We start from the raw sequence: 12,010 nt of genomic DNA on the forward strand, positions 1-12,010 counted from the left end.
ATTGTACTGGAACATGAGCATCGATGCATTTGTTTACTTTGCTGGTGGAATATAACTGTCTTTATTTGGTTCAGTCTTACAGTGCCTCAGTGCCAGGATTTTGAATGTGGGTTTTCATTGAACAATTGTATAAATGTCAATTTTGGAAGGTACAGGAGTCTGGACTATATCTGTAATGATTTTAAAACCCTGGAAGGTTTTATTTTAAAACTCAAGATTAGAGATTATCTTGTTTTTGTATCTACTCCTCTTAAAGGTGCAATGAATGGAGAGGAATCATTGCTGGATATTTAGCATTTGGGGAATTGATTAAATAATTGATGCTTAGAAATGGATTTATGATCAACCACAAAAATAACAATATTGTTTAGTTTTGGAAATGGGGGGGCCATGGTATGGGTTTTGTTTTTTACTTTTTTAATTTTTAGTATAGAATATGGTTTAAAAAAATAGCATAGACTGTAGCCTTGCTTAGATTCATGGTTCTAGCAACTTTTTCTTGAAGTATAATGTAGCTAACTAACATTTGGTACATAATAAACAATTAGTGGAAAATGATTAATTTTGCTTTGGAGGAGGTCTTGTCATGTGTTGATTTGCTTTTTCCATAATCTTGATGACCTGGATTTCTGATCAGCTAAGATCACTAAGGTTTATCTAATATGATATTGGCATTAGAGTAAATCTCATCTGGTTACAAAGTGGATTATAAACCACTTTTTCTTTTAGATATGCAAATTGAAATGTTCTTAAGTTACATGTTAAGGGCCGTACGAATTTCCTTCTCCAAATGACTTTATTATCATTTTTAAAGTAGAAACATTAAAAAAAATTATTTCTTAGTGACTTAGAAGAGTATTGGGGTGAAGAGATGTTATTTTTATTAGAATGCAACATGGGTGAAAATTCAGGTTCCATATTTTACATTTGTTGTTCAGACCTTATACTATAAAAGCAATCTCTAGCATTTGCTGAGGGCTTACTTGGTGCCAGGCATTATTAGTGTACTTTGTATGTTTTAACTGAGTTCGTCCTCTGACTCTGGAAGACAGAGTGTCAGCGGTTTGGCCACGTCTATTCATTTAGTGAGTGGTGAATTGATTCAGTATCCAAAAGCAGACAGTGTGTTCCAGAGCTAGTGCTGTGTTGCTTCATGTATAAATAAGGGTTATAAAATAGTCACAAAAGTTCTTTAACGTATGTTTTTGTGGGAATTCTAATAGTTAATAATATGAAAGATATTCATCTTAACTGTAGTTTAAAAGTAATTTGCTGTATAGTGAGAGCTGGAGAAAATAATTGTTTTAAATGAACTTAGTAAAAACACATCTTAATGTAATTCTAAAAGTTTTTGTAATAAATTAAGAACTTAATTCTAACCCAGGTTTCAGTTGTAAAAGAAGTATTGGAAAAGTGTCAGTCTTCAGATAACTGGTTTATGGAAAATAGTTTATTTAGTAACCTTTTATTTAACAAGAAGTGTTATGGTATCTTAACATGGAATATAAGTTTTGGTTTATACAACTTATCTAAATCTATTTTGGGGGATATTTGACAAAATTAATTTTCCTAAATTTCAGACTTGAAGGAGACTTCCAGAAAAAGTAGATGTGTGTCTGTACAAACAGATCCTACTGATGAAATACCTACCAAAAAGTCGAAGAAACATAAAAAGCACAAAAATAAAAAGAAGAAAAAGAAGAAAGAAAAGGAAAAAAAGTATAAAAGACAGCCAGAAGAATCTGAATCAAAGCCGAAATCACATCATGATGGGAACGTAGATTTAGAATCAGATTCCTTTTTGAAGTTTGATTCTGAACCTTCAGAAATGGCACTGGAGCATCCTGTAAGAGTGTTCGGCCTATCTGACACCAGTGAGTCTCCTGCACTTGTGCTAGAACCTCCTGTAGTATCAATGGAGGTATTAGAGCCACACACCTTAGAAATTCTGAAGCCAGCTACAAAAACTGCAGAACTGTCAGTTGCATCTACATCAGTAGTTTCAGTGCAGTCAGAGCAGTCTGTAGCAGTAATGCTGGAACCATCCATGACAAAGATTCTGGATTCCTTTGCAGCAGCACCAGTGCCTACTACAACAGTAGTGCTAAAGTCATCTGAGCCGGTTGTAACAATGTCAGTGGAGTGTCAGATGAAGCCTGTGCTGAAATCATTGGAGAGCACACCTCCAGAGCCATCAAAGGTCATGTTGTTAGAGCCTCCAGTAGCAAAAGTGCTAGAGCCATCAGAAACCCTTGTGTCATCAGAGACACCTACTGAGGTGCACCCTGAGCCAAGCACATCGACAACAATGGATTTTCCAGAGTCATCGGCAACTGAAGTGCTAAGATTGCCAGAGCAGCCTGTAGAAGTACCATCGGAGATTGCAGATTCATCCATGACAAGACCGCAGGAGATGCTGGAGCTGCCCAAGACCACAGCGTTGGAGCTGCAGGAGTCGTCGGTGGCCTCAGCGATGGAGTTGCCGGGGCCACCTGCGACCTCCATGCTGGAGTTGCAGGGGCCCCCTGTGACTCCAGTGCTGGAGTTACCTGGGCCCTCTGCTACCCCGGTGCCAGAGTTGCCAGGGCCCCTTTCTACCCCAGTGCCTGAGTTGCTAGGGCCCCCTGCGACAGCAGTGCCTGAGTTGCCGGGGCCCTCTGTGACGTCAGTGCCACAGTTGTCGCAGGAATTGCCAGGGCTTCCAGCACCATCCATGGGGTTGGAGCCACCACAGGAGGTACCAGAGCCACCTGTGATGGCACAGGAGTTGCCAGGGCTGCCTGTGGTGACAGCAGCAGTAGAGCTGCCAGGGCAGCCTGTGGTTACAGTAGCAATGGAGTTGACCGAACAACCTGTGACGACGACAGAGTTGGAGCAGCCTGTGGGGATGACAACGGTGGAACATCCTGGGCAGCCTGAGGTGACGACGGCAACAGGGTTGCTGGGGCAGCCTGAGGCAGCAATGGTGCTGGAGTTGCCAGGACAGCCAGTGGCAACGACAGCGCTGGAGTTGCCAGGGCAGTCTTCGGTGACTGGGGTGCCTGAGTTGCCAGGGCTGCCTTCGGCAACTAGGGCACTGGAGTTGTCGGGGCAGCCTGTGGCAACTGGGGCACTGGAGTTGCCTGGGCAGCTCATGGCAGCTGGGGCACTGGAGTTCTCGGGGCAGTCTGGGGCAGCTGGAGCACTGGAGCTTTTGGGGCAGCCTTTGGCAACAGGGGTGCTGGAGTTGCCAGGGCAGCCTGGGGCGCCAGAGTTGCCTGGGCAGCCTGTGGCAACTGTGGCGCTGGAGATCTCTGTTCAGTCTGTGGTGACAACAACGGAGCTGTCAACGATGACCGTGTCGCAGTCCCTGGAGGTGCCCTCGACGACAGCGCTGGAGTCCTATAATACGGTAGCACAGGAGCTGCCTACTACATTAGTGGGGGAGACTTCTGTAACAGTAGGAGTGGATCCCTTGATGGCCCAAGAATCCCATATGTTAGCTTCTAACACCATGGAGACCCATATGTTAGCATCCAACACCATGGACTCCCAAATGCTAGCATCCAACACCATGGACTCCCAGATGCTAGCGTCCAACACCATGGACTCCCAGATGTTAGCCTCTAGCACCATGGACTCCCAGATGTTAGCAACCAGCTCCATGGACTCCCAGATGTTAGCGACCAGCTCCATGGACTCCCAGATGTTAGCGACCAGCTCCATGGACTCCCAGATGTTAGCAACCAGCTCCATGGACTCCCAGATGTTAGCAACCAGCTCCATGGACTCCCAGATGTTAGCAACCAGCTCCATGGACTCCCAGATGTTAGCAACCAGCTCCATGGACTCCCAGATGTTAGCAACCAGCTCCATGGACTCCCAGATGTTAGCAACCAGCACCATGGACTCCCAGATGTTAGCCACTAGCTCTATGGATTCCCAGATGTTAGCATCTGGCACTATGGACTCTCAGATGTTAGCTTCCGGCACCATGGATGCTCAGATGTTAGCGTCTGGTACCATGGATGCTCAGATGTTAGCATCTAGTACCCAAGATTCTGCTATGTTGGGTTCAAAATCTCCTGATCCCTACAGGTTAGCTCAGGATCCTTACAGGTTAGCTCAAGATCCCTATAGGTTAGGTCATGACCCTTATAGGCTAGGTCATGATGCCTACAGGTTAGGGCAAGACCCCTATAGATTAGGCCATGATCCCTACAGACTAACTCCTGATCCCTATAGGATGTCAGCTAGACCCTATAGGATAGCACCCAGGTCCTATAGAATAGCTCCCAGGCCATATAGGTTAGCACCTAGACCCCTGATGCTAGCATCTAGACGTTCTATGATGATGTCCTATGCTGCAGAACGTTCCATGATGTCATCTTACGAACGCTCTATGATGTCTTATGAGCGGTCTATGATGTCCCCTATGGCTGAACGCTCTATGATGTCAGCCTATGAGCGCTCTATGATGTCAGCTTATGAGCGCTCTATGATGTCCCCTATGGCTGAGCGCTCTATGATGTCAGCTTATGAACGCTCTATGATGTCAGCTTACGAGCGCTCCATGATGTCCCCGATGGCTGACCGATCTATGATGTCCATGGGTGCTGACCGGTCTATGATGTCGTCATACTCTGCTGCTGACCGGTCTATGATGTCATCGTACTCTGCAGCTGATCGATCTATGATGTCATCTTATACTGCTGATCGTTCAATGATGTCTATGGCAGCTGATTCTTACACCGATTCTTATACTGATACATATACGGAGGCATATATGGTGCCACCTTTGCCTCCTGAAGAGCCTCCAACAATGCCACCATTGCCACCTGAAGAGCCACCAATGACACCGCCATTGCCTCCTGAGGAACCACCAGAGGGTCCAGCATTACCCACTGAGCAGTCAGCATTAACAGCTGAAAATACTTGGCCTACTGAGGTGCCAGCATTACCTCCTGAAGAGTCTGTGTCGCTGCCTGAACCTCCTGTGAGTCAAAGTGAGATTTCAGAGCCTTCGGCAGTGCTTGCTAATTATTCAGCATCAGCATCAGAGCCTTCAGTGTTAGCATCGGAGGCTGCCATGACTGTTCCAGAACCACCACTGGAGCCAGAGTCTTTGGTCACGTCAACACCTGTAGAGTCTGCTGCCGTAGCAGAAGAGCATGAAATTGTTCCAGAAAGACCAGTGACTTACATGGTGTCCGAAACTCCCACAACATCAGGTGAACTGACTGTGTTAACATCAGAGCCTTCTGTTATGTTAGAGGCAGCAGAAACTTTTGATTCCATGAGGGCTTCAGGACATGTTGCCTCAGAGGTATCTATGTCCCTGCTGGAGGCAGCAGTACCTATTCCAGAGCCATCACAGAGCACTGTAGATCTGCCAGCCATGGCTGTCTCAGAGCTACCAGCTGTGGCTGTCCTGGAGCAACCAGCTGGAACTGTTGCAGAGCCACCAGCCATGGCTGTTCCAGAGCCACAGGCTGAGGCTGTGCCAGACCCAGTGGCTGTGGCTGTCCAGGACCCACCGGCTGAGGCTGTCCCAGAGCCCCTGGCCTTTTCTGAGCCAGAGCATGTTACTGTTCCTGTGCCAGTTGTTTCTGCCCTGGAGCCTACTGTGCCTGTCCTGGAACCAGCGGTGTCAGTCCTTCAACCTAACGTGATTGTTTCAGAACCATCTATTTGTGTCCACGAATCCACTGTGACAATTTCAGAGCCTCCTGTCACTGTCTCAGAGCCGACTCAAGTAATACCAACTGAGATGGTTTTAGAGTCTACACCAATAATACTGGAGTCTAATGTTATAAAAGGAATGAATTTACTATCTGGTGATCAAAATCTTGCTCCAGAGATTGGCATGCAGGAGATTCCCATGCATTCAGATGAAGAGCCATATGCTGAAGGACACCTGAAGAATGACTCTTATGAAACTGAAAATGATATGAATATAGACCTTAATATAAATAATCACTTAATTGTTAAAGAGATGGAACATAACACAGTGTCTGCTGCCAGCACTGGTGCTGTTGGTGAAACTGGTGAAGAGAAAATTTTGCCCACCAATGAGACTAAACAAAGCACAGTATTGGATATCTGCCCTAGTGTTAGTGAAACTGATGTAGGAGGGACTCTGTCTTCTACTGGTCCCCTTGCTCTTGAACCTGATGCAGTGGGAACTGGTAAGGGTCTTGAATTTGCCACAGCATCTGCTCTCAGTTCAGTTAGTAAATATGATGTTGAAGTATCGTTAACTACTCAAGATACTGAACATGACATGGTAATTTCCACCAGCCCCAGTGGTGGTAGTGAAGCTGACATAGAGGGACCTTTACCTGCTAAAGACATCCATCCTGATATACCATCTACTAATAACTTTGTCAGTAAGGATGCAGAAGGATCATTACCTATACAGGAGAGTGACCAGACATTAGCAGTGGCTCTCAGTCCTAAAGAAAGTAGTGGAGAAGATAAAGAAGTACCTCTCCCTACTAAAGAGATATTGTCTGATTCAGGATTTTCTGCCAACATTGATGATATTAATGAAGCTGATTTAGTGAGACCATTACTTCCTAAGGACATGGAACGTCTTACAAGCCTTAGAGCTGGTATTGAAGGACCTTTACTTGCAAGTGAAGTTGAACGGGATAAATCTGCTGCCAGTCCAGTTGTAATTAGTATACCAGAAAGAGCTTCAGAGTCGTCTTCAGAGGAAAAAGATGATTATGAAATTTTTGTAAAAGTTAAGGACACACATGAAAAAAGCAAGAAAAATAAGAACCGTGACAAAGGTGAGAAAGAGAAGAAAAGGGACTCTTCGTTAAGATCTCGAAGTAAGCGTTCCAAGTCTTCTGAACACAAATCGCGAAAGCGCACCAGTGAGTCTCGTTCTAGGGCAAGGAAGAGATCATCTAAGTCCAAGTCTCATCGCTCTCAGACACGTTCACGGTCACGATCAAGACGCAGAAGGAGGAGCAGCAGGTCAAGATCAAAGTCTAGAGGAAGGCGATCTGTATCAAAAGAGAAGCGCAAAAGATCGCCAAAGCACAGATCCAAGTCCAGGGAAAGAAAAAGAAAAAGATCAAGCTCCAGGGATAACCGGAAAACAGGTAGAGCTCGGAGTCGCACCCCAAGCCGTCGGAGCCGGAGTCACACTCCGAGTCGTCGAAGAAGATCTAGATCTGGGGGAAGAAGGAGCTTTAGCATCTCCCCGAGCCGAAGAAGCCGCACCCCCAGCCGAAGGAGTCGCACTCCGAGCCGACGGAGTCGCACCCCGAGCCGACGGAGCCGCACCCCGAGCCGTCGGAGCCGCACCCCGAGCCGTCGGAGCCGCACCCCGAGCCGTCGGAGAAGATCAAGATCTGTGGTAAGAAGACGAAGCTTCAGTATATCACCAGTCAGATTAAGGCGATCACGAACACCCTTGAGAAGAAGGTTTAGCAGGTCTCCCATCCGCCGTAAACGATCCAGGTCTTCTGAAAGAGGCAGATCACCTAAACGTCTGACGGATTTGAGTGAGTCATTTAAAAATTTAATGGTATTAGAGAATGATTTAAAGCTGAGTTTTTTCTGTGAGTCAAATGGAATATTTGGGGTTATTGGTTTAGGATAAATATTTTTAAATTTTTGTAGTTAGGTTAGCTTCTGTTTAGAAAATGTAGGAATAAGTACATTTGTAATTAGCATTTAAAAGACCTGCTTTGGAGTAAATTAGAACCAAGGTATTTCCATACTTGAATGCTTTCTTTTTGCTTTAACCATATTCCATAACTAAAAATGGCAAGTAGAAGTCCAGTTAAAGACAAACAAGGCTAGTATCTGCTCAGGTTGTTATTGTATGTATTCCAACATAAATTCTTGCAGATAAGCCTAAAATCAAATGTTTCTTTTTTAATAAGTTACATGTCTTAAACTGGCAATACAGTACTGTTATATGTTTGTGAAAATAATTCTGGTTGGTATAATGGGTGATGGAAGTGAGTAGGGAATTTTGCATATGGGGAGTTAAAGTGATTTCAGTCTGCCTTTTAAAAGATGAAGTGTTCTAATTTCTCCTAATTTTAAAAAGTGTGCAGAGGTGATTAAAACTTGATGGATCATGCGTGACTACGTGTAATAATAATGGATAATTTATCATTATCCCAGTGGATTGGACATTTCCAGGTCAGAGTTGTCTAAAGGAAAAGATCTTAACAGAACCCTAAGGGAGAATGCATTCAGTTCAACAAATGTTTCTGAGTTCTTTTTTTATTCAAAGCAGAGGAACAGTATATGAGTGATTACAAGTTAGTACAAGAGACACAGATAAAATGCATATATGTCTCTTTTACCAAATAGTAAAACTGCCATGATTGCTGTAATTACTGGTATAGATTAGGTACTTTGGGAGCACGGTGGAGAGGAATGTTAAATTCTGACTTAAGACTTGTTACTTTGAGGAGGTGGCAGTTTTGAACTCGGGCTCAAAGAGTGATTTAAAATGTTCTCCGAGATTAGAAGGAAAGTAATTTAAGGGGTATGATAGTTGTGGAAAATAAAGTAGGCTTTGGCAGGTGTGTGTCTTAATGTGTGTGGCAGAGTGATCATTATAGTTGTGTAGTCTAGCTATTTTGTATAGTGTTTGAATGGTAAGCTAAATGTGGACTTAATTCTTTTTTAAATATGGGGCATTTGTTTTAAAACTTTGAGCCAAAGAGTGATTTTATCACAGCTATAAGTTAGGGCAGAAAATTGATGCCTTTAATTTTGTTAGCATATGAAACATTAGATAATACAAAATGTACAGCCTTTTAGGAAAACTGCTTCTTATATTTTCCTCTTGCAGATAAGGCTCAGTTACTTGAAATAGCCAAAGCTAATGCAGCTGCCATGTGTGCTAAGGCTGGTGTTCCTTTACCGCCAAACCTAAAGCCTGCACCTCCACCTTCAATAGAAGAGAAAGTTGCTAAAAAATCAGGAGGAGCTACTATAGAAGAACTAACTGAGGTAAGCTAGACAGAATTTGTCATTCTTAAATGGATTATTCCAGTGATGTTGACTCTGGAGCGTGCCAAAACCCGAATTGTGGGCTGAACTGATAATGGCTGGCACCGAGTGGCCAAAACCCGAAATACAGACGTGGCAGCGGCAGAAGCTCTATTTAGCAGGCCATTATCCGGGATGGCTAAGCTCCGCTAGCTAAAAGTTACTTCCCATTACTTTTGCTTTCCAGTTTTAGAAGCCAAACTGACTGAGGAGTGGGACGGTTCGTTTGAATGGAGGAGGTGTTGAGTGAGCAACACGCAGAAGCTCGCCTACAGTTTCGTTTCCATTCACGACGTGTTCACTGATCGCCACGAGTGTACTGCATATACGCAAAGACACAGACAATCTTCAGAAATGATCTTTTGCCACCGGAGCTTGGAAATTAATGAGAATAGCTGGCCATTGCCTGAAAGGAACTTCTTTCGCATCAACATTTCGGGTTTTGGCTGTTTGGTACCAGCCATTGGTGATAATGGCCGGCCATTATCAGTTCTTCCTGCGGTTCGGGTTTTGGCAGTAACATATATATTTTAAACACACTTATTTTTGTTTTTAAAAATTTGGTCTATTCAATTGAGGCTTTTTTTTTTTGGTCTTTTGGCTTTATTTTATTAAAATTTGTTTTTTTTTGGAGGACGCTGAAATATTGCTGCTAGGATCCAGAAATACCACATTGTTTCAGATATTGAAACTTGTTATTGGCTAGCCTTATGCCAGCCTGCCACTGTCAATATATTCTGTTCCCCTTGGTTACAAGCTTGGTATATTCTGTGTTTTTGGCTAAATGAGCTTTTTATCCTATTAAAATATTTTCAATTGATAAGGGATATGATGAATTCTACTGCTAGTATAGAGACATGTCCACCCAAATTTACTCTGACCTTTTTATAAAGCCAGGTAATGGAGTCGGTTCCTTTGCTTCTCAAGGCGGAATTGACTTTGCTTTACGTGTCAGACCTTCATCAATTGCACCCTCCCCATCATGCCTTATATTCCATTCTTGAGTTCTATTCCTTTAGAGACTCAACCTACAAAACATTTATGGAAAGACATGCTATCATCTAACCCAGTTGCAAGTGTTTGAGATTTTATTTAGCCATACATTTGGGGATCATATAGTTTCTTAATCTGTTTCCTCACTTAGATTTATTACAATATGAATTACAATTTTTTTTTTTAAGTTTAAGGACCTAGTGAAGGCTTCTGTTGCTTGCTTATCAAATCCAAGCTCCTTATCCAAAACCTTGTGAACACTTAGTGTTTCCCTATATATTTTAGCCTCATCTTCAGCCCTCTGTCCCTTCTAATAAGTTTTTTCTCACCTCTTTACCACTACCTGACTAGGGTGACTTTCTTTTCCTTTCCCTGCTAATCCTTGTTCTTAACTATGAAAATCTGGCTTAGAACTCTGCGAGGAATATTCCTTGATTATCAGATTCTGCCTGATTCTGTTCTCTCTTAAGCTTTTGTTCTTTGAGCACTTATGTACTCAGTTTGTATTATATCAGTTTGCACTTGTTAATTGTGTTGCTCTGTAAAAGCGTTCCTCAATTATCTCATGTGTATGTATTCCGTCTGTTGAACTAGATTGTAAGCTCCTTGAGAGCAGGGACCATGTCTTCTACTTTATTTTTTTGTATTCCCTGGACAGTGCCCAGTACAGTGCTCTGCACATAGTAGGTGCTCAATAAATGTTGTTAACTGACTGACCAACTAGAGTGTGTTTAAATAGTAACCAGTAAGCTAAGATACGTATCTGTAACCTATCATTAATCTTGTTTTACTTTTGAAAGTTGATTTTATGTGGTTTTGATTCTTTTAAGAAATTACATGTTACTCTGCATAAAGTGTAAGGTTTATCTTTTGTTTGTTTTTACTTTTTTAAGAAATGCAAACAGATTGCACAGAGTAAAGAAGATGATGATGTAATAGTGAATAAACCTCATGTTTCGGATGAAGAGGAAGAAGAACCTCCTTTTTATCATCATCCTTTTAAGCTCAGTGAACCCAAACCCATTTTTTTCAATCTGAATGTGAGTATTAGTGTTTCTGGACTAGTGAAACAGCACAACTTGTGGAACTGTTTAAGTAAAATTCAAATGGAATTTAGTTTTTAATTTAGGTTAAATACTGTGAGAAATAATGAACAAAGTCATTTTCAGATTATGTTGAACATCTATTGAGTTTTAATTAAGAAAAACATTATTTTTTAGATTGCTGCAGCAAAGCCAACTCCACCAAAAAGCCAGGTAACATTAACAAAAGAATTCCCTGTGTCATCTGGATCTCAACATCGGAAAAAAGAAGCAGATAGCGTTTATGGAGAATGGGTTCCTGTAGAGAAAAATGGTGAAGAAAACAAAGAGGATGATAATGTTTTCAGCAGCAGTTTGCCCTCTGAGGTAAGTAAAAGGAATATTATGTATTTTTTCCTTTTATATACCTGAATCTGCATTTTATTGTTATTTTATATCTGATTTGGATTCTGTTTCACTCTTCTTAGGGCCGGGTTAAACGGCAGGGCCGGGTTAGACGACAGATGAAACAACCCGCAGCTTCTCATTTGACAGTAACTCGATGCAATTCACTTTGTGGAACCAAGCCACAAAGTGAAAAGCATCGAATTGCAGAGAACAGTGTTATCACATCCCTACCCAACATTGGGCCCTCCTTGCACTTGTGGGAAGGTAGCCCAAGGTACAACTATTTAGCTTCCCGTTTTGCTTCAAGGCTCTATAGCTCTAGATTTTGGTGGTAGCAAATTTATTGGGTGGAGGGATTGAGCAGAGAGAGGCAGATCCTCAGGTTCAACACAAGAACTGGATTGGAAAAGGCATTGTAGGCTGATGTGAGCACCTTGGATACATAGCCCATTGCCCTTAAATAATGGTTTCTATTTCTCTGGGTTGTTTGTCAGATAGCCTTTAATTTTAATTATTTTCCCTTCCGTATGCTACCTTGGCCCTTTGGATTCTTGTGTTTAACCTAATGCTCAGCCTTG

The 12,010-nt window shown here is 42.6% G+C and overlaps 1 protein-coding gene across 1 annotated transcript in view; it reads left to right on the top strand.

Annotated features, from left to right (window-relative positions):
• The window catches only part of SON (SON DNA and RNA binding protein), a 31,434-nt gene that overhangs the window by 3,545 nt on the left and 15,879 nt on the right, over positions 1-12,010 (top strand). Inside the window, 4 exon segments of the mRNA XM_028166875.2 lie at positions 1,581-7,499; positions 8,810-8,970; positions 10,896-11,042; positions 11,223-11,411. Of these exon segments, the coding sequence (XP_028022676.2) occupies positions 1,581-7,499; positions 8,810-8,970; positions 10,896-11,042; positions 11,223-11,411 (6,416 nt within the window).

The sequence above is a fragment of the Balaenoptera acutorostrata genome, chromosome 4 (genome assembly GCF_949987535.1).
Source record: "Balaenoptera acutorostrata chromosome 4, mBalAcu1.1, whole genome shotgun sequence".
Lineage (NCBI taxonomy): Eukaryota > Metazoa > Chordata > Mammalia > Artiodactyla > Balaenopteridae > Balaenoptera > Balaenoptera acutorostrata.